The sequence below is a fragment of the Corythoichthys intestinalis genome, chromosome 9 (genome assembly GCF_030265065.1).
Source record: "Corythoichthys intestinalis isolate RoL2023-P3 chromosome 9, ASM3026506v1, whole genome shotgun sequence".
Classification (NCBI taxonomy): domain Eukaryota; kingdom Metazoa; phylum Chordata; class Actinopteri; order Syngnathiformes; family Syngnathidae; genus Corythoichthys; species Corythoichthys intestinalis.
Window position 1 is genome coordinate 41,767,107 of NC_080403.1, and position 25,414 is coordinate 41,792,520.

Below are 25,414 nucleotides of genomic sequence, written 5' to 3' on the forward strand. Positions count from 1 at the left end.
ACTCTAGACATTACGACACATGAAGGATGTTTTCTTCATACGTTTCCGGAAACCAAAAACTCGGGAGGAAAAAATGTGAAGACCGAATTAACTTGCGCGGACTTTAACACCAGCTCGGCGAATCCATTCACGTTTCATATGCAGTAAACATTATGTTGAGTTTACATGGTCTTTTAGAGGACAAAGAGGTAAGCCATTTTTATATTTTTAACTTATTTTTTTAGCGTAATGTTGTGCCGTACTGCTTCTGTCTGACAATGAATGACCTGAAAAGAATTACAATGGTATCTGACTGCCACTGTTACCGTTTCTCTTATATATATATATATATATACAAAAAACAACTTTAGTAATAAATAAATTATAGGATTAAGATGTGTTATCAATGAAAAAATTAAAAGTGTTCGTTGGCTGTCACTGAGTAGCATTTGCAATTGCTACACAAAGCTAACTAAATTACCCCAAAGAACGGTAAGAGACGTAGGACAACCAGAGGATATATAAGAAAGACAGGGCTGATGGTAAAGGATAGCTTGTTGAAACAGGAGAATGTCATTGTCAGTCGCGTCGATAAAAAAGCTGAAGCTATGCTTAGGTCGGCTCGTTTTTTTCGTCTTTTTCAGCCTTCGACACTCAAGCCATTTCTTTAACTGAACATTTTTATGTTCTTCCACATCTTTGCCAGTCAATTTGGCACCAGACACATAATTTTCGGAGAGAATTGGTAGGTTTAGCTCTGTAAACATCTCCTTCGTACACGATTTCCATTCATTTCCTATTAGGGACAAACGGTGGCTTGTCCCTACTTAGCAACAGTAGCTAATGTCATGAATATTAATGAGCGGAAGTGACGTGTTGCTTGCGGTACGCCATTAGTTATTCCCACCTGGACGCCACGAACTCTATGTAAATAAAGTCCGAAAGTCTAGGAGGACGCTCAACGTTAGCAATAGCCTAATGCTAACGTGAACGTGAATGATATGCTAATGCTACAAGTTACTTTTAGCACTCAGCACAGACCTTTAAAGGCTAAAACAACATTGCATATTCTCTCTTGCCAAGATAAGAAGGCAAATCTTACCGTGTGTGTCTCAAAACAAGCAATGGGGAGACTGGCTAGGACACCAGACTAGTGGGTGAGTTGGGGGGTTGCAGCACATCACATGAATTACACAATTACAGACAGGCTAACTAAACATGAAATGTCACACATTGTGAATATGCGACGAAAACTATGTCGCATTTCGTCTCTTTCTCGTCTTGTCAGACGAAAACTGGCATTCGTGTCTTTAAGTTTTGGTCTCCTAAGATACGTTTTTATCGTCTCGTCATCGTCATGAAAGAAATGGTTCGTCGACGAAATATTTTCGTTATAGTCATCGTTGACGAAAACAACACTGCTGTCAGCTAGGGGTGTGAAAAAATATCGAATGGTAATATATCGTGATAATTTGTATCCCAAAAGGTTATCGATATGCTCCTGCAAGAATCGAGATTTTAAAAAGGTGTCAGTGTCTTTAAAAAAAAAAAAAAATGAACCAACAAGTTGCTACCAAAATCTTCCACCATAATAGTGTCTCAGTTAACTCTAAGGCTGCCTTGACGGTGCTCGACACCCAATCCATTTAGATTGGGAACGTCTTCGTTCATTCAAAACCAGAGCATTCACAGTCATTCTGTCAGATTTTCAGGGCATTTATAGGTCACTTGCTGTTCATTTAAAGGCATTTCCAGGTCATTTCCTGTTGAGTTTGAGTCACTGCCTATTCCTTTGGGTGATTCCCAGGTCACTTCCTGTTCTGTAACACAAAATGAACAGGAAGTGACCCATAAAATACCCCAAAATCAATAGGAAGTAACTGAAAATCAACAGGTAAATGACCTTAAACAGCCCAAAATTACCTCATTGCCTGGCATTGGCTGCTGACGGCCATAGACGAGGGTGGCAGCGAACGAACGAATGTTCATTCCCACTTCAAACGGATTGGACGTCTACTAGTGATAAACTCATTCCAATTCACAGCAGAAGCTTGTTTTTCTGTTTATTAGTGTTTTTTACAATATCCTAGAATGATTTCCTGACCAATGTATGGATAATTGTTGTATCGCCATATCGTCAGATCACCGTTATCGTGAGCTTTGTATCGCAAACAGTATCGTATCATGAGGTACCAAAAGGTTCCAGTGTCAGCTGTCTTATGATAGGCATGCAACAAAACAAAAAAACGTGTTGCACTTCAACGAACAGGCAGTTGGTTTTGCCCTCCTATAACAACAGAACTGCATCAAATTTTAGAATTAGAAAAGCCAGTAAGGGTCTTATTAAGTCTTTGAAAAACCAAGGTTGTATCCTCCTAGGCTTTCAAAGCTGTCGTCGCGGAAATGTTGAAAACAAAGACGCGATCGAGGAGCCGGGGAGATGTTTTTCTGCTTGACTCCCACAAAACATGTCCAAATCCTTGCAGAATCATGTTTTTTGGGCCACTCATAGAGTCTCGGCCAGCAGCGATGTTGTTGGTAATGTAAGTTTTGAGACAGCGAATGATGCATTCAATACAATTTAACCGAGTAAAACGCTCATGAAATCTTCACCTGCCCTTTAATTTTTTTCCATTTGGTTGCTGGCAACCAGTTCAGGGTGTACCCCTCCTCTCGCCTATAGTCAGCTGGAATAGGCTTCAACACCCTCACCATCCTTGTTAGGAGAAGTAGTACAGAACATTGATGAATGACTGAAGGTTTCATATTTTTGGCTTAAATCTTTACTGAAATTATGACATGGCGTCTTCAATACAGAAATCTGACCTCAAACAAAACCGGAGAATGCCCGAAACATACATTTCTTGGCTTTTTTTCTTATACCATTGTGACATTTGATTCGATAAGTTTAGCCATTGGAAAATCATTTTTTCCACCCTGAAGACTGAAATAATGCTTCTAAAACAGGGGTGGGCAAACTATTCCACAAAGGGCCGCAGTGGGTGCGGGTTTTTGTTGCAACCCATTAAGAGGACACATTTTCACCAATCTGCTGTTTTACAAATGCGACAGTCGATTGCAGTCAGGTGCTTCTCATTTCTGCTGAAACCTCATTGGTTATACTATCTGTGCTGGGTCAGTTGGAACAAAGACCAGGACCCACTGCGGCCCTCGAGGACCGGTTTGCCCACCCCTGTTCTAAAAAAATATCGATTCGGTTCAACCCAGTTAATATAGCAAGAAATAAGGTCACGACTTAAGAAAAGAATGGTGATGGTCACCAAATAAAATAAATAAAAAGCAACATCTTTATGCTTCACTAAAATAAAACATTCTGCTTCTAAAGCACTGATTGATTCATAAGCAATCTCAGACAGTTAAATGTTCCATTTGACTACAATCAATGACAATACAATTCCATCCTAAGTGATCAAAAACAAATCTTTACAACTGCTTCTTTGAAGGGAATAACAAAACATTTTTCACTGCATTGCATTTTTGGAAAAATAACTTAAACTGTATTGATTTGCAACACTTTTTACCCGGAGATGAATAATTTCCGATCAGACGAGTTTTTACCATAAGACTTATATTTTTCTCACTTTCTACTAAAACATTTCCAAACGTACATTATGCAATAATAGACTTCATTATCAGTTGACAGGACACGGGGCTCACGGCCAAACTGTAGGGGGCCTATTTTCAAAAACTTAGACTTCAAATATTTTCAAAACCAAAGCCGCCAGCAAATCACCAAATGCAGAGATAAACACCTATATTTTTCAGGATCAATAATAATATTTAACAAGTCATATAAGTTTTTGCCAAAAATAGCGACTTCCGTTTTTAAAAATTTTTTTTTATTTAATTCAGTGCAGGTTTTCAACGGCTAATAAATCACTCAATTTTCACATCAGAAACTTAATACTTGAGGAAAGTATGCACAATCATCTTAATTTTACTCAACAAAAGGAAAATTTGCATATTTCTATACACAATCACAACTTATTTAGGTTGAATTATGATGTTAGATTGCCTCAGCAAGTCTTGCTGGCAATCTGGCCTGGCTATCTCGTTGTTTTTAGATTGAAATGTTACATAAAATAAAACACGTAAAAGGCAAACTTTTTTGTATGGATGCAGAAATATCCAAATTTACATTTTTTTTTTTGCCAAAAAACAGGCAGTTGGCCAAGAATTACCTGATCATTTGAATGTAAAGTTAGATTGAAAATGCAACATGGCGGCCATCACAAAACAAAGAGCTTTCTTTTTACGTTGAAAATTCATGTAAATAAGTGTGTATATCCCGGAATTTCTATAGATATGAACATAAAACAGTCTAGATTCTTGGTTAAAAGCAGAAAAACTGGCAGTTATCGTTCATTTTACTTAAATATTTCAAGCTAAAGTTACGCTAATTTTTTTCCCATTCATTTTTTTTCACGTTTCAAAGTGCATGCTTGGTGCTATTTTATATAATAATTACCTTGAATCCTCGACCAAATCACTCTTGAGACACTCCTGTCTGCTTGTATGCAGTAAAGCTTTCGATCTTTTTCCACCTAAGTCCGGCGTTAGAACGCAGCGTGTGTGTTCATCACAATGAAAGCCAACTCAACACTCTGCCTGGGTCGGCCCGCTCCGGGAAGGCGTGGGGCAATTTCTGTGGAAGCTGTCTAGTCAACTGATGGTGAAGTCTATGATGCAATATACAAACATTTTGTGACTTTTTTTTTTTTAAATATGTTGCTAGGCATATTTTATAAGGTATAGTGAAACAGTGAGATACTCCCATTTCAAAATTCATCATGTGCCAACTTAAGTGCGGAGCCACCCTCAATAAGGTCCCCGTCTGTGTCTCTCCTTAGAAAAGTGTTCTTCACAGACTACGGTCAGATTCCCAAGGTGGAGAGATGTGACATGGATGGCCAGAACCGTACCAAACTTGTGGACAGTAAAATTGTATTCCCCCATGGCATCACGCTGGACCTGGTCAGCAGGCTGGTTTATTGGGCAGATGCCTATTTGGACTACATTGAAGTGGTGGACTATGAAGGGAAGAATCGGCACACCATCATTCAAGGCTTACTGGTAAGGGCATAACCCTGATCACGTCGACATGTCTGCCGTCTGCTCGGTGAAAAATGGGCATAGAAAAGATGGAGGGCATTCGCTTTTTCATCCGAGCAGCTGATTAATCGTGTCTAATATCAAGGTGGTTAATGTTCCGTGCGGGTTGCCTCTGAGAGCTGTTACCGTGACGTTTACTGAGATCTGTTGGAAGTAATGGCTTTCATTTATAGCCAATAAGCTTCTGGGCACATGTGTGTGGCACTTTGGCTGCGTGGGCTTGTGTGCGCTCCCTTTATTGTCATTGTCCTTCAAACGAGATAATGTTAAAAAAAGGATAACATGGTACTGACATGTTTAAATTAAACTCTAAATATTAAATAGGTGCATTCTATAGATTATGCTATGTCGACTTTAAAGGGAACCTCAGACTTGTCCTGTAAAGTCTTGTAGTCTCTAATAAGCCACAATACACATAACATATTGCCATTGATTTAAAAAAAAAATCTATAAAAATTAGTACATGTTTTGACCTACAGAGAGCGCCATGATTTATGGCTCGGGGTGATGACGTAGATTGTCACTGTCACTCGACAAATACTACCGGGTTACTGGCGAGGTATCCAACACATGCTCTCATCAGTTAAAAGCGGCAAGTACTGTACTTACTAGTTGCAATTTTATTGATTGTTTTATTACCTTTTTACTGCATCAAAATACTTTTTCCAAGTGTTTCCTTCTTATACTTTTAAGCATCATGTTTTTTTGTGGTAGCTTTAAAGCAGATTGTTTATCTGTTGACCGCATTAGTCACATAGCACATTTAAACCACCTTTATTTGATACAGTGGGGCAAATAAGTATTTAGTCAACCACCAATTGTGCAAATTCTGCTACTTAAAAAGATTAGAGAGGGCAGTAATTGTCAAAATGGGTAAACCTCAACCATGAGAGACAGAATGTGGGGGGAAAAAACAGAAAATCACATTGTTTGATTTTTAAAGAATTTATTTCCAAATTAGAGTGGAAAATGAGTATTTGGTCACCTACAATCAAGCAAGATTTCTGGCTGTCAAAGAGGTCTAACTTCTTCTAACGAGGTCTAACGAGGCTCCACTCGTTACCTGTATTAATGGCACCTGTTTTAACTCATTATCGGTATAAAAGACACCTGTCCACAAGCTCAGTCAGTCACACTCCAAACTGCACTATGGCCAAGACCAAAGAGCTGTCGAAGGACACCAGCAACAAAATTGTAGACCTGCACCAGGCTGGGAAGACTGAATCTGCAATAGGTAAAACGGTTGGTGTAAAGAAATCAACTGTGGGAGCTATTATTAGAAAATGGAAGACATACAAGACCAATGATAATCTCCCTATATCTGGGGCTCCATGCAAAATCTCACCCCATGGCATCAAAATGATAACAAGAACGGTGAGCAAAAATCCCATAACCACACAGGGGAACAAAGTGAATGACCTACAGAGAGCTGGGACCACAGTAACAAAGGCTACTATCAGTAAAAAAAATGCGCCGCCACGGACTCAAATCCTGCACTGCCAGACGTGTCCCCCGGCTGAAGAAAGTACACGCACGTCCAGGCCCGTCTGCGGTTCGCTAGAGAGCATTTGGATGATCCAGCAGAGGACTGGGAGAAGGTGTTATGGTCAGATGAAACCAAAATAGAACTTTTTGATAGTAACACAGGTTCTTGTGTTTGGAGGAGAAATGATACTGAATTGCATCCGAAGAACACCATACCCACTGTGAAGCATGGGGGTAGAGGCATCATGCTTTGGGGCTGTTTTTCTGCAAAGGGACCAGTACGACTGATTTGTGAAAAGGAAAGAATAAATGGGGCCATGTATCGAGAGATTTTGAGTGAAAATCTCCTTCCATCAGCAAGAGCATTGAACATGAGACGTGGCTGGGTCTTTCAGCATGACAGTGATCCCAAACACACAGCCAGCGCAACAAAGGAGTGGCTTCATAAGAAGCATTTCAAGGTCCTGGAGTGGCCTAGTCAGTCTCCAGATCTCAACCCCATAGAAAATCTGTGGATGGAGTTGAAAGTCCGTGTTGCCCAATGACAGCCCCAAAACATCACTGCTCTAGAGGAGATCTGCATGGACGAATGGGCCAAAATACCAGCAAGAGTGTGTGAAAAGCTTGTGAAGAGTTACAGAAAACGTTTGGCCTCTGTTATTGCCAACAAAGGGTACATAACAAAGTATTGAGACGAACTTTTGGTATTGACCAAATACTTATTTTCCACCATGATTTGCAAATAAATTCTTTAAAAATCAAACGATGTGATTTTCTGGGTTTTTTTCCCCACATTCTGTTTCTCATGGTTGAGGTTTACCCATGTTGACAATTACAGGCCTCTCTAATATTTTCAAGTGGCAGAACTTGCAGAGTTAGTGGTTGACTAGATACTTATTTGCCCCATTGTATTACTACATTTAAGTGTTTTTCTTAAGGCATCTTTAATATGTTCTGTCTGTACGCATTTAAACAAAACAAGCTGAAAGCGCACGGTAGTACTGGACTGTCTCAGAAAATTAGAATACACAATATTCTAATTTTTTGAGACAGTCCTGTGTATATATACAGGACTGTCTCAGGAAATTAGAATACACAATATTCTAATTTCCTGAGACAGTCCAGTATTTTGGGTGTCAAATTCGCCTATTGTAGGACGTTTCGCCGGTGCAGCACATTTTGGCAGAACACTTTTTTTTCTCTACTCTTGTCACGTCTCATCCTGTCTTTCCTGTTCATTTTGCTTTTGCTGCCCGTTTTGTGAAATATCGACAGTGCTGTCGTGCTCATTAATGTTCCTCGCGGGTTCAAATTGATAGGGTTGCATGGGTGGATTCGTAAAGGCATTATTAATCTGGTAGCTAGTACAAAATCAAACAACATAATTAAACAAATGATGATTCTAATACCAAGGGTATAATTGTTAATAGTTAATACACGCAGCGTTTGTGGTTCATGTCGTCAAACCTGAAGGTGTACCTAATTATATCGCCAGGCCTTGGACATCAATGTTAGTCCAAGTCTCGCTGTCTACACTACAGACAGTAATTTGGGATGAATAGAGATACAAAAAATGGTGTCCTTAAAATAATGGATTTGCAGTCCCTGTCACCATAGCAGCACCCTGTCTTTCAGCTTGTGATAAGACTGGGAAATAAGTCTCTGTCTCTTTCAGTGAGCTCCCAAATCGAGTTGTGTGTGCGTGTATGCCTGTATGTGGCTCCATCATTTATTGACCAGTTGAGATCTGAGTCTTTCTCCTAACGTCACATTCCTATCTTTGATGGTCGGGTCACCGTCTGCAGCAAAGAGCTTTCATTTGTTGCACTCAACTGAAAGGCAGTTCAAGTCGCTAAACCCCTTTTTTTGCATCATCTGGTTGAGTTCGGAAGGTTACCATAGAAACAGTACCTCTGTCACATTTTACTTTACCCACAAATGATCCTGTATGGGCGACTATGAATGTCAGATAGTGATTTTATGTGTGTTCTCGTGCTGCTATTTAAAACAAAGCACATTTACATGTTTGTCAAATTGTTTTATAGAGTTAGTTTGTGGACACACTGTACACATGCCAGATATTTTATTAGGCACAAGACACTGAACACTTTCTAAGTAAATAAAATTAAGGGAACAGACAAATGTTTTTAATATTCTGCCCCACGTAGGCCACAAAAAATTCAAATTTGTTTTCTGTATAATGCAGCAGACATATACAGTATTGCAAGAAAAACAATAACAAATCGTTCTGTCCCCTGACAGTAGCATTCAAATGCAGTCTGCTTCTTGCCTGAAGTCTGCTGGGATAGGCTCCAGCGCAGCCACAGAGCCTAATGATGAAAAGTGAAAATGGATGGATGGAGTTTTCTTGGGAATCACTGATATCAGTGTCAGACAGATTTCATCATTTCTATGTTAGATGAGCCTAAATTTGAAAAAAAAATACTACATAAGACTGTTCCCCATCATCAATAGGGGTGTAAATCACCGATTTCATGCTGATATAATTAGGGATGTCCCGATCGAGGTTTTTGCACTTCTGATCCGTTACCAATATTGTTTTGCATTATTGATCCGATACCGATACCGGCCGATACCGATACCGGCCTATCTGAGCAAAGTTATTTAGCCTACTTACTTAGTTGTCAGACTCATGTTGAAAAGAGTTTTAGTAATCTTGATAACAACTAGCCAGCTGAATTAGGTGAGTTTGAATAACACACAACGGTTGGTAACATGAAACCGACCTGTTTATTCAGTGACAAACACAAAACATTATAAATAACAAACAGAAATGGCATAGTCAGTCAGTAAAATGTGCAAATATTGAAAACTGTCTTAAAAAAGCAAAACACACCAACAACCTGCGGACCGGAGTTTAGGGAAACCGAAGCAAAAACTGGAATGGATTATGTAAATCGGTGCGCTGGAAAATCCGGACCGGACTTTAAAAAAAAAAAAACTGGATCGGAAGTCTGGATCGGAATTTTTCCGTGTTGGCCGATCCGATGCGCATTTTTTTGCCCATATCGGCGTCCGATCCGATCCAAATATCAGATTGGGACATCTCTATATATAATATAGATATTTGCCAACATTTCAAAGTCTGGCACAATTCAATTTTAGGGTCTTCGATAGAATTAATATATTTTCACATTGAAGGAATCTGACCTTCTAGCAAGACCGCCGGAACCGCGCCAGCAGAACCACTGAACCCGCGCTGGCGTAGCTCCAACGACCCGGTCCGGCGAGATACTGACAATCCGGCCAGAAGGCCAAACTCCACGCGTTAACCTTAGTCTTAACTGTTTGTACTGACTCCATTTTGAAAGGTTTAAAGAAGGCTCACCGAAAACAAGTTGACAATTTATTCAGGTCGACAGCGATCAAAACGGCAAGGCAAAACAGAAACACTCAGGCGAGGAGGCAAGGTCACCCTATCATAGGCGGATCTTCTATTCAGGAGAAGTAGGCGATCGCCCTGGGGCCCCCAACCAGCTGCCCTTGCCCCAACGAGCAAGGGCTTCGGCCACCGGAGCCAGCAGCACCCCCAACTATTCGTCATGTATAATTATGTCAGCATACCAAACAAACAAATAACAAAACAAAGCCATTTGAAAGCTGCATTTATCTTACTCCCCCCCCGCACACACGCACTACAACGGACTGTTCCACGACGACGGACTAAGTATCAGTCGCTTAGCTTCATTTAGCACCGTTTAGCTTCGCTTAGCTCCGTTTAACATCGCTTAGCTCCGCTTAGCTGTTCGTTAGCTTCACTTAGCTCTCCTGCATTTAAAACCCCACTAAACTCGCTATTTTTACAGCTCACTTGCTACTTTGCACGTCGGCTATCGTTTATTTCGAACACATGAGCGAACGTGCCCCTCCATGAGAGCCAAAGTGCAGTGAGGGAGAAGTTGAGAACAGGCCGGAGGCCGCTAATGCCTCTTTTAACTTTCTTTTACACAAACATAAAATACACGACGGCACACTTTGTGGCGGAACAATGCAGTACAGTTCCAATCAGTCATACAATAACACTCAACAGCTGTTTAACAGCATTTGCTTTTAAAAAAAAAAGAAAAAAAATCTATTAGTGACACCACAAGCAATGACGAAGAATGTTTTTTTACGGAGTGTAAAGCTTTCGGTTAGCGGTTTAGCGAACGTACCTCCGGTGAACATTTCAAAATAAAAGCACGTCATGTTCGTCATATAAATAACGATTTCTGGAGTTAATCCCACATACTTCAGAATTAATATTATAATATGTTGAGTAAATACTAAAGAATACAGATTCTACATTAAGAATAGCTTTCAAATGACACTCTTTATGGCAAATATGATTGGCAATGAATAATTATTATAATTATTATACTGCTATTATTTATAGTAGTATACTATAACAATAATGCTAGAATTTTTTTAAAGAATTGTTTTGAGTAATGTTGGAAAGGCAAAGTCAATTTTCTGAATCTGTTTACTTTCCATCCTTTTACACTAGTAAATGCTATCAGCATTTAACCTCATTGTTTATTTGTGATTAATTATTGTTATTTTCATTATTATTTGTACTTTAATAAAGAATTTAAGTGTTCCAAAATGGTTTTGTGAATGAATAAGCGTCAACAAAAATTTCATTGCTCAATTAGTTTAAAAAAAAAAAAAAAAAATTATTAGATTAGTCGACTAATCGTAAAACTAGCCGGCTGACTAATCAGGAGAAAATATGTCATTTAGGACAGCCCTAGAATACCGGAACATATTTCCTCCACACTCTTCTCACCTTTTTAACCCCTGACCCATGAAGAGGGCCCCTGGATATGTTCGCCTTAGGCCCCAAAATTGCCAAGTCCACCACTGCACCCTATCACACGTCAACAAAAGGTTCCCGAGAAGAATGGCAACGCTTAGTTAAACATTCCGTCTTTTGAAGGCTCTCTCGAGGCGGTACTTGGGCAGGAAGAAGGGTGTGTTTGGGATTATTGTGTTTGTGGATTGGACAGGAGGATTCAGGAGTTACTGTTGTCAGGGTGACGAGGGTTGTGGATTTTGCCACCTCAGCGTCAACGGGGCTCTTGGAGTCTTGTCAGTCGTGTTATCAGTTGGATATCGGGCGTTCTCCGGTGTTCCTTGTGTTGGGACAGACTGATTGAACTGACTGCGAGTTGGTGCGTCAATCCTGCTCAGTTAGGTGTGTGACGCACGCGCTGGGCTTCCGTAATAAGAAGGTGTTGTTTATCTCTTATGCCCTATATTCTGCTTGTTTTCCTTAAACTATGGTATATATGCTATTTATTTTATATTGGGTGTGTGTTACAGTAATACAAACAGTCAAACAGTAAATACGAGGAACGATACTATTCCCTGATTAATTATATTAAGTGTGTTCAGGGTACCTGCGGGTTATTAAAAGTATTAAAAAAGCATTGAATTGAGTTTTCCATTATTAAAGGTATTAAAAGTATTAAATTAGCTGTAGTAAGTCTGGAATTTTTTCACCGTGGTTTTAATTTTGAAGAACATTTCAGTGCAACTTAAATCATATCCGTGACTTTTTTTTTTTTTTTTTTTTTTTTTTTTTTTTGAATCCATAACGAAGATTTTTCATTTTTCGGCATTCGGCATTTTTCGGCACAACACCACCATCACCTTCAAATACACAACACGGTTGACACTATTATTGGAACGAGTGCGGGGTAACGTTGATCTGAATAACATGGCATGGTGTTAGGCAAATTATAATGTAGGTGATAGTAAAACAACACCTGGTATATTTAAAAAAAAATTCTTGATTGAATAAGAGTATGGATTTTCTCTATCTGATTAAAAGAAATGTCTTCAATAGCTAACAAAGGATTAACATGTGTTTTGTATACTTGTAATGTGATTAGAAAAAAACAATTACCAAGGGAAATGGTCATGTGTCGCTTTTATATTTTTGTGGTAATTAATGGTAAACTACTGCCATTTAGTGGCTGTTTTTCAAACTTTCACTGCCAATTGCAAGATTTTCCCAAGCACTTTACAGTTAAGGTGACCAACTTGACAATCACCAGTTAAGGTGATCAACTTGACAATCACCAACCTACCACCTTGACTAGGTCCTCTTAAAAGGGAAACCTGTTGTATTGCAAATGTAATTTCTGAAGTTGCTTTACAAAAATAGTGTAAAATCCATTTTATCCTGGGGAAAAAAAAATCTGAAACACTTTATATTTAAATGTGTTTTAATTGTATCTTCAGTAAATGTGCATTCTTTTGTCAAACACACTTGGTAATTGAGGTTAAGTTTGATGTTCAGTGCTTTATTTTTTTCTAATATGATTCAATATTATCTAAATAATGGGTGCGAGAAAAGTATTAATTTTCAGTTGAAATGGCATTAAAAAAGGTCTTAAAAGTCTTGAATTTAGATTTATCAATCCTGGGGGGACCCTGGTGTTCGAATAATGCAAACGGTTAGACGGTGCCTACGAGAAAAGGTACTTTACTACTATCTCCTTCATTGGAATAATTGGGAGAAAGGGTCTTTTTGCTTATTAAAAGTAAATAGTCCAATGTCTGCAGAAATGAAACACTGACCATACATTTCCGGAAATGTATCATGCTTTTCGATAATTAATGTACGACGCAAATAGAAAATGGGTTTTTATCTGATAAAAGGGCATTAAGGGATGATTCTGTTAGGCAAATGCATTATGCAAAAGAGAAGCCATGATAAAGCCACTGTTGAATACATTCTGGTGTCCCTGGAGTCCTAAGAATATCTTGATGCAGCTCAGGACCCTCAAACTGCTCACAGTGATGCAGAGAACTATATTTCGGCCACCTCTAACAAATCTCCCGAAGAGAAACATTTGCAGTGGCCTCAAAAATGCATGAAGAGGAACTGAGAAAAACTTCAGCATTCTGCTTTTCTCATTTTGTACCACAGTAACTGACTCTGTAGGTCTGACGTCATTTTCTATTTCTTCAACTGTTTTTCTAACCATTCTACCAAATGACTACAACTACTTAAAGTGATATTAAAGATAATAATGAAACTTTAAACTATAATATTAAAATGGTCTGACATTATATCACAGTTTATAAGCAATTGGTAAACTGTGTTCATTCCAGTTCCCGCTCAAGCCTTCAGTATATACTGTTATTGTACAAATATGGTTTTATATGCCAGTACGAGTTTTAAAAATGATACTCTGATTAAGGGGCCATTTACACAACAACGGTAACAGGGGAAAATAGGGGAAAACAACTTTCCCAGATGTTCATATCGTATACAAATACAAAAATTTGAAAGCTCGTTCCAGGGTGGAAATATTGACAACACTCCACGCTGTATTCATGATCTTAAGGGTGGAAAATGCAAAAACTGCGTTATGGTGGCATCTTTCTCTACGGTTGCAAAATCGATAAGACCGTCTCCAGCCCAATTGCAACGTAAAACCCGACCAATTCAGTAAAAAGCAGCCCAAATTACAACCTTCCGTCCAAGATTTTGTCAGAAGTAGCCCAAATTTTATCAACCTGTCCAATGCATTTCTGTCTTTCTCTTTGAAAATAGCCCAACTGAATATGAATCACTATTTTTGGCAGACCTTTGAATTTTCGTCCTATACTAATACTAATATTAATTAGTCTTAGTCACATTTTAGTTATTTCAAAATGTGTTCATCTTCGTCTAGTTTTAGTTGACCAAAACTCAGACAAATTTCGCCTAGTTTTCGCTGGCAATTCTTAAAACGTTATCGTCTAAAAACTGCAAAAGTTTTAGTCCATAAATAGAGATGCACGATAATTATTCGTTCCATAATTATTGGTCCGATAATAGGAATTATGACGTCATCCCAATAAATCCGATAACATTATATATTATTGGACCTATTAATATTAATTTTGGCACGGTGTCGGTGGATAGGGATGTGTGCATTTGTTTCCACTCCTGTTTTGCCAGTATGCAAAGTTTTGTTACCGTTCTAGAGGCCTTATTTTTCCATCACGGAGTGATGAACCTTACTATGGCAATTAGCAATTGTTTGCATTTTAACAGTGTTATGTTTAAAAGTTATTGAGAGGCCTTTTGGTTATTGATAGGCTTGCTGTCCTATAATAGCCAAGTTAAGAAAGTTGTTTCATGGACCAAGACGATTAAAGTCTCCTCTCCTGTTACACCAAATGACAATACCTGTTGGGTTTATGTTTGTTTTAGTTCTGTGCTTATTGTTCAGGGGAATACATCGTCAATCATATTGACTGACTGATTGTGATTGAATCAAGTTATGTTTACAGTATTTGAAAAAAATAATATGGGCACTTTATTTGAAGGCAAAACTGTTCTTGTCTTTGTTTTGTTCATTATAATAATGTTCATGTCCTCATGAAAATTCATGAACGGCAAATCTATCCTGAATCCACCACTATTATTTTTTACCTTCAGGTGTTCAAAAACTCAGGTGAATAAACTGTACATTTAAAAATTATATATTTATTATCAGTTATCGATATCGGCATCGGCTTTGAGGAGCAGGAAGTTATCGATATCGGTTTCAAAAAATGGATATCGTGCACCCCTATCCATGAATAAATAAATAAATTAAAGGTTTCCAACAATTTCGAATGAACATTGACAGACAAGCACATAACTGTAGAGTCTACAAGGACATCAACATCTTCATGATGATAATACACAGTTAGCAGGAAAATAGCATATTATTTGCAATTAATTGAACTCACCAGGACGCCACGAGCTGTATGTAAAGTTTTCCAAGGGTTTCCACTTACCGAGTCACTGTGCTAAATGCTAATGCAAACGCTATGCTAATGCTACAGGTAGTTTAGTGTGTGATGATCACTCAGCACAGACCTATCAAGGCCAAAGCAACATGGCATCTCCAAGATAAGAAAACAAAACTTACCAAGCAGCGTCCGACACGTCTCACAAAAGAAGCCTGGAATGGGCACACGCTTACTCACCAACTAGTGACTAAGCCTGTGTGTGGGGCAGGGGGGTCGGTGGGAGGCGCAGCATGTTACATGAGTGACACAACCAAACACTGCTAAGATAAGTGCTAACTTCACATACGATAAGAACGGACGGAAACCATGGCAAATCTTCATCTCGTTCTCGTCACACGACAACTGGCATTCATCTCGTGATGTTTTAGTCTCCCAAGACACATTTTTAGCTCATCATCGTCATCGTCATGAAAAATTGTTCGTTGACGAAATACAGGGTGATTCAAAAAGAATGTGCCAAAATCACATATTTATTCATCTTAAAATTATTGAAATAGACTGAATTAGCGGTCATTTGATACAATAATTATCCTTGTTTGACTGGGTGTCAATTTCAATTTGTCTCTGTTGTAAAATCACTCATTTATTCACGGTCAAAATGGCAACTCCTGCAATCAACACAGTGAGCGAGGATATCCTGAAGTGCATTTGGGAGAAATTTTCGTATCGGCTTAATGTTGTCCGTGCCGCTGGTGTGGTCACATTGAGCACTTGTAAAGCATGAAATAAAAACTTGAAGTTATATACAATACTTGTCAGTTATTAAGTTTTGGTGCTGCTGGTATCTACACACTTAGCATGCATATCACATCAGCAAGTTAAGTTTCTTGCACTTTTGATCTTCATGTCTTAGCAGATTTCCCTACACAAAAAAGCGACAACAAAACACCGCTTTTTATTTTTGCTTGAAACCATTTCTGTCTAAACGTGTCATAATATTGTATATGTGAAATAAGAACTAACCAGATTAATTAACAAAAGGGGCCCTCATGCTTGACAAAATCTTTATCAGCTGCGGCCCGAAAGTGACGTTGCATCTGCTATTGCGCCTGCAGCGATTCAAATGTTGTGGCTGAAAATAAGTTATTTTGTGTTTAGTGTACACTTTGACTGAGATACATCGGCCATCATAGGAAAAATATATCAAAGGAATAACACTGACCTGGCAACATGCATGTCATTGTTGACATGTTGTTTTGTTATAAATTGAGACCATTTAGTATAGGGATGTCCCGATCCAGGTTTTTGCACTTCCGATCCGATACTGATATTGTTTTGCACTTCTGATCCGATACCGATACTGGCCGATACCGATACTGGCCTATCTGAGCATGTGGTAAAGTTTAAAGTTATTTAGCCTCCTTACTTAGTTGTCAGACTCATGTTGAAAAGGGTTTTAGTACTCTTGATAACAACTAGCCAGCTGAATTAGGTGAGTGTGAATAACACACAATGGTTGGTAAAAAGAGACTGACCTGTTTATTCAGTGATAAACACAAAACTTTATAAATAACAAACAGAAATGGCATAGTCAGTCAGTAAAACGTGCAAAAAATATTGTAAACTGTCTTAAAAAAGCAAAACACACAAACAACCTCAGTGGAAAATCCCACAAACCCCCCAAGCTATTAGATGCTTTTAATGTTTCGTGCATTAGTTACAATAATTGTATAAAAAGCCTCTCAGGTTTAAATAAATGACTATTTCCGTATCAAGTTAACATTTTTTAAACAGTAAATACAATACTCAAGTCCCTATTCTGTATCAGCAGCTTTAAACTACATTCAATTCATTTAATTTTGCGAATCAACTGTTAAAGTTGTTAAAATTGCTCCCGTTATTCCATAATTTCCCTTCTGTCTACTTTCGACATGTGAAAGTTTTAAAACTGTTTTGATGATATATTCAAGTCAAGACTTTGCCGATTTAGGAGTATTTTAGATAAAAAGTTAATTAGGTTCGCTTGGAAGGTTCACAACAGCCTACTAGGGAAGGTTCCTGCTTTAAGATGGCGGCTGTTTACTAACACATCTAGTTTTCCATACTTCAATGTTGCTAACGCCGTCGAGTCTGTCATTTTGCATCTAGTTCTATACACATATGATATTTATTATCTACAGTAAAACGATGGTGACGGAGTTTGTAGCGGCTGTCAGCAGCAGTCAGGTATTCTTGTGTTTTTTATCCAGCGGCATGAGTTTAGCTAAAGCCGTGAGTTGAGCATTGGCATTACCCGGTTCTATGACAAGCATGATGTTTACTCTCGGGACGCAATGCGGTTCATTTCTCATTGCGTCCCGAAGACTGTGTATTAGTTCCGCTTTACTCGACATATTTCAATAATCGGAATTTGGATGTTTGTGAATCGTTCTCGAATATTCCACGGCCGAATCGCTCAAGGATGTAACGGCTGGGCATGTTGTACCGTGGTTCTAAGTGTTGGATGGTGCGTCTTTACTCACGAGAGATAATGGCTCGTCATCCAGAATGAATTCTTCAGCAATGACTCTTGTTATTCCCTGGGCTTTGGGACTGTCGAGTGCCAGTCTGTCACGCATAGCAAAGGTTTCTGCCAGTGTTAGTTGCGTAGGACCTTTCTTTTTGTCTTCGGTTTTCTTAACATACTCCTCATATTGTTTGTGGTGGTATTTCGCTATATGCTTGATTAGGTTGTTTGTATTAAAACTTCTTACAGCTTTACCACCACGCTTGACTTTATTGTGGCATATGTTGCACTCTGCCTCTTCGTCTTTGTCGTCCTTTAAGGTGAAATGATCCCACACAGCTGACATTTTTACCGATAAAGTCTCTCGGTAAATTGGGAGACGGTAATGTAGTGTGTTGAAGGTGTGCCGTAAAATGCGGACCGGATTTTAGGGAAACCTTAGCAAAAACCGGAATGGATTGTGTAAATCGGTGTGCTGGAAAACCCGGACCGGACTTTCAGAAAACTCGATCGGAAGTCTGGATCGGAATTTTTCCGTGTTGGCCGATCGATACCAATGCACATTTTTTTTGTCCATATCGGCGTCCGATCCGATCCAAATATCGGATCGGGACATCTCTAATTTAGTATGAGCAAACTATGAGTTCCTGTTTGGTGAGAGAGGTCAAGCTATTTTTTTATGCAGTGGTAAAATGTGAGGCAAAAAAAAATCCCCAAAAACAATGTCTTTTTTCTCGTTGAAGATCGAGCATCTGTACGGACTGACTGTGTTTGAAAACTACCTTTATGCCACCAATTCGGACAATGCTAACATGCAACCCAAGACCAGTGTGATACGGATCAATCGATTCAACAGCCCTGACTTCCAAGTGGTGACGCGCGTGGACAAGGGAGGCGCTCTTCATGTCTATCACCAAAGACGCCAACCACCTGGTACGCACCACACCATCTTTTGTGTCACGTATGACGTACGACTTCATGATTTCATTCCTTTCTAGTCCGAAGCCACGCATGTGAAGTGGACCAGTTTGGAAAAGCAGGAGGCTGTTCGGACATCTGTCTGTTGGGAAATGGACACAAGACCCGGACATGCCGTTGTCGGTCTGGATTTAGCCTAGGAAGCGATGGCAAATCTTGCAAAAGTAAGTGGTTGTAAACAATAAGTACACAAAAAAATAATAACCTCAACTTATGCAATATTGTGGGCAGTAGTTGTTATTTTTTAGACTTGACTTTTGATACCAAAAGGTTATGGTTTGAGTCCTGCTGTGGGTAAAAAAAACAGTAAATACCAAATAATTGTTGAAGTAGTACTCGGCTGCTGTCTGAAGTGCCCTTGAGCAGGGAACTGACCCAAACAAGCTGAAGAGGTGCAGCACTTTTGTGTGCCCTGTTATGCATGCCTGAATGAGTAGGATCAGTTTCTATGAGTGGCGTCCAACACAATTATACATCAGAGTTGAATTAGACCTTGAAAGATTAAAATTAGTAAGAACAAATACTTTTTGGTGTGTATGAGGTCGTTACAGGACTTTAAAAATCTTTTCTCCACCCATTCAGTAATTATTGATCAATACAAGGCATTCAGTTCAATGAATTTTGAAGGAGATTCAATTTGAAATGCTTGTTTTCATTCAGTTGACCTCACTCAACCATCCTCTTTAAGTATATAAACAGCTAAAAAGATTTGAAAGAAATACTGCAACTAATGGTTACTGTGACCATCTCGTCTGACCTCATCACTGTGCTGCCAGCTTATTATGAGAAGTGTTTTTAAATTGTGCTAAGGATGAAAATGTATTTATTTACCTCTGAGATCTGGCAGCCATTAATGATTCACTGATGAAGAGTCTAACCCAAATATTACACGAAGGCTCCTTAAGTGACTACTTGATATTCAATTGTAATCATGATAAACAACCCTGAATTAGCTTCTAATTGGCTTGTTTGTGCAAGTAATTTCCAACTTTAAATGCTGCTGTCGATTTCTTGCTTTGTTTTAGAGCCCGAGCATGAGCTCTTCCTTGTTTACGGTAAGGGTCGCCCAGGGGTCATCAGGGGCATGGACATGAATGCCAAGGTTCCAGATGAATACATGATCCCTATTGAGAATTTGATGAAGCCTAGAGCTCTAGATTTTCACGCCGAGAGTGAGTTCATTTACTTCGCCGATGCCACCAGCTATATCATCGGGCGCCAAAAAATCGATGGCACTGAGAGGGACACCATTCTGAAAGAAGGTGGGTCATGGAACCTCTGAATTTTAAAACAAAAATGTCCCACTAGGAGCACAGGAGATTTGAATTATGGATTTGCCTCAGGGATCCACACTGTTGAGGGCATTGCTGTAGACTGGATGGCAGACAACTTGTACTGGACAGATGACGGGCCCAAAAAAACCATCAGCGTAGCTCGGCTGGAAAAAGCCTCCCAAACTCGCAAGACTCTAATTGAAGACAAAATGACTCACCCTCGTGCAATCGTGGTGGATCCTCTGCATGGGTAAGTGAAATGCAAGAATATGATTATCATTATTAGGTTAAATTAAAGTAGGGCTGCAGCTGTCGATTATTTATGTAATCGATTAGTCTATCAATGACTTAGTTTGAATAATTGAGTAATACATTTTAGCATATGTAAAACAAATAAACAAGTGTTTATGCTTGCAATAATTTTTATATTGGCTTGCTAAGATTACACTTTCAAAAGAGCATTAAATGCAAATACAAAATTCAATTCCTGAATGTTTCTTCAAACGATGCAGAATTGCGCTTTCATTTAACGAGATCAATCAATGCATTTGAAAATAAATTAAAATCCTTAGGCTTAGCCTTAAACGGTATGAATGAATAAATAAATAAATATAATAAATGAGGATCTGAGTACAACAAAAGAACAATTGGCTAACTTGCATTGCAAAAGTCCCTAGCTTAAATGCTATAAAATGCTTTTTTTTTTTTTTTTTTTTTTTTTTACAATACTCTAAACACATAATTCAAACACATATGCCCACAAAAAAACTGCTAAATACACTTATAAACTAAATAACGACTGCATAAACAAACAAATTAGCGCAAACAAAAGCATACCTTATGTTGGGCTTAACAGGGAGCAGCTGGATTCAGCCATGTTAGTCGAGTTATGGCATATTCACTGTTACCACTACAGGGCAGTATAATCACCCAAATTAGTAAAAAATAAATGGTAAATGGTGTTATACTTATATAGCGCTTTTCCACCTTTCAAGGCGCTCAAAGCGCTTTACACTATCTCGCCATCCACCTACTGGAGATGCAGCACCAGGAGCAACGTGGGGTTCAGTGTCTTGCTCAAGGACACTTAGGCGAGTTCATCAGGGCAGAGAATTGAACCCACAACCTCTGAGTTGGGGGGGACAACTACTCTACCACTGAGCCACACCACCCCACAATAAATGCAAAATAAATGCAAACCTTTCAAAACAAATAACTACAACGTCACTCTAATTAAACAAATCCTTGAAGCAGAAACATTGGATTCGAAGCTTTTTTCTAATCAAATTACTCAAGTTAATCGATTAATCGTTGCAGCACTAAATCAAACGCCCAAACATTGTAACATTGTCGTACTATAAATATAGTACCGTACTAAGTATAAGTACGAAATACTAAGTATTCCGTACTTTGGCATTAGCTTTTGTTAGTTTGTGCAATTCGATAATAAACATATACATAGATGTCACTTGGTATAGAGGATAGACCACTACTGCTAAAATCTTAGAAAAATAAAGAAAATTGTGGAGTTTTATTTTGTTGCTTGTTTATTTTATTTTATTAACGAGTACTGCAGTGCAGTCATCCTTCAAGGAGGTGGATGGATGTCAACCTGACTGAAATGCTGAAAATATTCCTTCTTGACGCATGCAATACTTTTTTTCCCCAAGGATTTTTTTTTTTTTTTAAGAAATTGTTTGTGAGTGAAGCATGTCTACTATTATCGAATTCCATGTTAGCAAAAATACTGCTTCTCTTCAGGAGGAAATTTTCTTTTCTTTTTCTTTCTTTCTTTTTTTTTAACCAATTATCTATTATTCATATAACTGAGAACCAAACAAACATTAATCCAGTCCAGGCCATTTTTCAAGAAATTGATTCTTTCCTGATTCTCAGTAATCATGTTAGGACTAAATTAATTTACGGTAATTCTCTTGTGAAATTTAGTTTGGCAATATACTGCACATAACTATTCACAAGCATTGTTCTGCAAATTTCAAGAACATTTTCATAACACTTTCTCATAAATCATCCCCTGAATGATCTATACTCAGATATTTTGTAACAATTATGAATTAGGTACTGACAACCCATTAAGGACAGCATGTGTTAATGAGAATGTGGTTTTGTCATTTTAACAACTTGTGCAATGGTGCTGTATTTGCTGTATCCTGGTGAAATATCTTAGACTTCATACTGGGTGAACTCTCCACCTCTTGTAAGCATATAAGTGTGCAACTGTGCTGATTCGCTGTCAAAGAATAGCCCAAAGTTTGCTTACTTTACATTACGCCTGGCTGAAATTTTGGAAGTGTTATTTACTCTAGACTGCATGAAAGACTTTGGTTAGAAATACTGGTAGAACCTCAGTCAATGCTGCTACTGTGTTCCTAGTGTTTTCATGTGCTTATTTGTGATCACACAAGTACTTTGATAATGATGAGCCATTATCTCATTTAGTCTGTTCTCTTTTAATCATCTTCCATCATCTCTTGTTATCTCTAATAACTAGAAGGACACTCACAGACCTCCACCAAGGCTAATGTTGATTTGATCAGCTTGATGGACATTCACTCCTGCAATTACATGTTTTTTCACTGAGATTTCCACCTTATTCGATATACAGTGGGGCAAATAAGTATTTAGTCAACCACTAATTAAGTTCATCTCAGTACTTTGTTATGTACCCTTTGTTGGCAATAACTGAGGCCAAACGTTTTCTGTAACTCTTTACAAGCTTTTCACAAACTGTTGCTGATATTTTGGCCCATTCTTCCATGCAGATCTTTTGTAGAGCAGTGATGTTTTGGGGCTGTCGTTGGGCAACACGGACTTTCAACTCCCTCCACTGATTTTCTATGGGGTTGAGATCTGGAGACTGGCTAGGCCACTCCAGGACCTTTAAATGTTTCTTACGAAGCCACTCTCTTGTTGCCCTGGCTGTGTGTTTGGGATCATTGTCATGCTGAAAGACCCAGCCACGTCTCATCTTCAATGCCCTTGCTGATGGAAGGAGATTTTCACTCAAAATCTCTCGATAGATGGCCCCAGCCATTCTTTCCTTTACACAGATCAGTCGTCCTGGTCCCTTTGCAGAAAAGCATGATGTTTCCACCCCCATGGTTAACAGTGGGTATGGTCTTCTTCGGATGCAATTCAGTATTTTTTCTCCTCCAAACACGAGAACCTGTGTTTCTACCAAAAGTTCTATTTTGGTTACATCTGACCATAACAGATTCTCCCAGTCCTCTTCTGGATCATCCAAATGCTCTCCAGTGAACCGCAGATGGGCCTGGACGTGTACTGGCTTCAGCAGGGGGACACGTCTGGCAGTGCAGGACTTGAGTCCCTGGCAGCACATTGTGTTACTGATAGTAGCCTTTGTTACTGTGGTCCCAGCTCTCTGTAGGTCATTCACTACGTCCCTCCGTGTGGTTCTGGGATTGTTGCTCACCGTTCTTGTTATCATTTTGACGCCATGGGGTGAGATCTTGCATGGTGCCCCAGATCGAGGGAGATTATCAGTGGTCTTGTATGTCTTCAATCTTCTAATAATTGCTCCCACAGTTGATTTCTTTACACCAAGCGTTTTATCTATTGCAGATTCAGTCTTCTCAGCCTGGTGCAGGTCTATAATTATTTGTCTGGTGTCCTTCGACAGCTCTTTGGTCTTGGCCATAGTGGAGTTTGGAGTGTGACTGACTGAGTTTGTGGACAGGTGTTTTTTTATACCGATAATGAGTTAAAACAGGTGCCATTAATACAGGTAACGAGTGGAGCCTCGTTAGATCTCTTTAGAAGAAGTTAGACCTCTTTGACAGCCAGAAATCTTGCTTGTTTGTCGGTGACCAAATAGTTATTTTCAACTCTAATTTGAAAATAAATTCTTCAAAAATCAAACAATGTGAAGTTAGACCTCTTTGACAGCCAGAAATCTTGCTTGTTTGTCGGTGACCAAATAGTTATTTTCCACTCTAATTTGAAAATAAATTCTTCAAAAATCAAACAATGTGATTTTCTGTTTTTTTTTTTCCACATTCTGTCTCTCATGGTTGAGGTTTACTCATGTTGACAATTACTGGCCTCCCTAATCTTTTCAAGTAGGAGAACTTGCACAATTGGTGGTTGACTAAATACTTATTTGCCCCACTGTGTGTGTATATATATATATATATATATATATATATATATATATATATATATATATATATATATATATATATATATATATTTTTTTTTTTTTTTTTTTTTTTTAACTAATTTTGGAAATCGTGCTCTCATTATATACAATTATAGACAACTAGTTCTTGGTAGCACATCTAATTATTAACAATAATGGATAGGTCTTGGTGGACAACTTAGTTTTCTTGTCTTTCTTGTCGACGTTTCGTTTACATAGGTGGAATGTCCAGGTAGGGCTGCAGCTATAGATTATTTAAGTAATTTATTAATCTATCAACTGGTTAGTTCAAAAATCAGATTAGGAACATTAAATGTGTTGCAGAATTAATTTTAGTAGAGGTAAAACAAAGGCTTGCTAAGATAACACTTTTAAAAGAGCATTAAATGTGATTACAATATAAAATTCCCGAGTGTGAGTTATAATGTAAATTGGTCAATTATTTAAAACACACACACACAAAAATGATAATACAGTGCACTGCAGTCATATATGTTTTACATCCTGTCTAAAAAGATTTTTTTTATTCAATTGAGTTGCACAGTTTATAAGTCATAAATGATTCACCTTGGTCCTTTTTTATGTTGCTAAAACCTTTTGGACAGTGGTGCGTTTGCTTTTGTAGCTTCTGTATCCCACTCCATTGATTTGGTCTGTCTCTCACGCTGTCATATACGGTGTAATCTGCCTGTGTATGGCCAGTCTTATTAACATGACCTCCTGGGCTATCGCTTGAAAAATAACTACCACATAGACACACGCATGCGCCTACACGCACAGACGGACACACACATGCTCTCACAAGCGCACGCACCCACACACTCACGTATTGTTGATGGCATTGCAGAAGGGAAAAACACTAGCCTGCACTAATGCCTGAAATCCATCAGGCTCAGGGAAGAAGAGACATTTGCAGGACAAAGGGAAATTAAGACTGATGGGCGAAGGAAATAGTGTGTGTTATATGAAGAGAATTATCGGAACAGTCCTTTTGATCAGTTGGTCTTCTGACAAGAGCTTTCTGTTGCCCTTGAATTGGGATTTTTCAGGATATAAATGTACTTTGGACAGTTTTATGGTGACAGGTTTTCTTTTCCACTGTGACTGTGCCCTTGTTTACAAAGCAAGTTCCATGAA

The 25,414-nt window shown here is 38.6% G+C and overlaps 1 protein-coding gene across 2 annotated transcripts in view; it reads left to right on the forward strand.

Moving 5' to 3' along the window:
- LOC130921326 (low-density lipoprotein receptor-related protein 1-like) overlaps positions 1-25,414 on the forward strand; it is a 338,897-nt gene that overhangs the window by 159,870 nt on the left and 153,613 nt on the right. For both annotated transcript variants that reach the window (XM_057845057.1, XM_057845058.1), the window contains exons 8-12: positions 4,851-5,073; positions 18,589-18,778; positions 18,844-18,987; positions 19,849-20,085; positions 20,167-20,347. In XM_057845057.1, the coding sequence (XP_057701040.1) occupies positions 4,851-5,073; positions 18,589-18,778; positions 18,844-18,987; positions 19,849-20,085; positions 20,167-20,347 (975 nt within the window). The remainder of the gene's footprint in view (positions 1-4,850; positions 5,074-18,588; positions 18,779-18,843; positions 18,988-19,848; positions 20,086-20,166; positions 20,348-25,414) is intronic.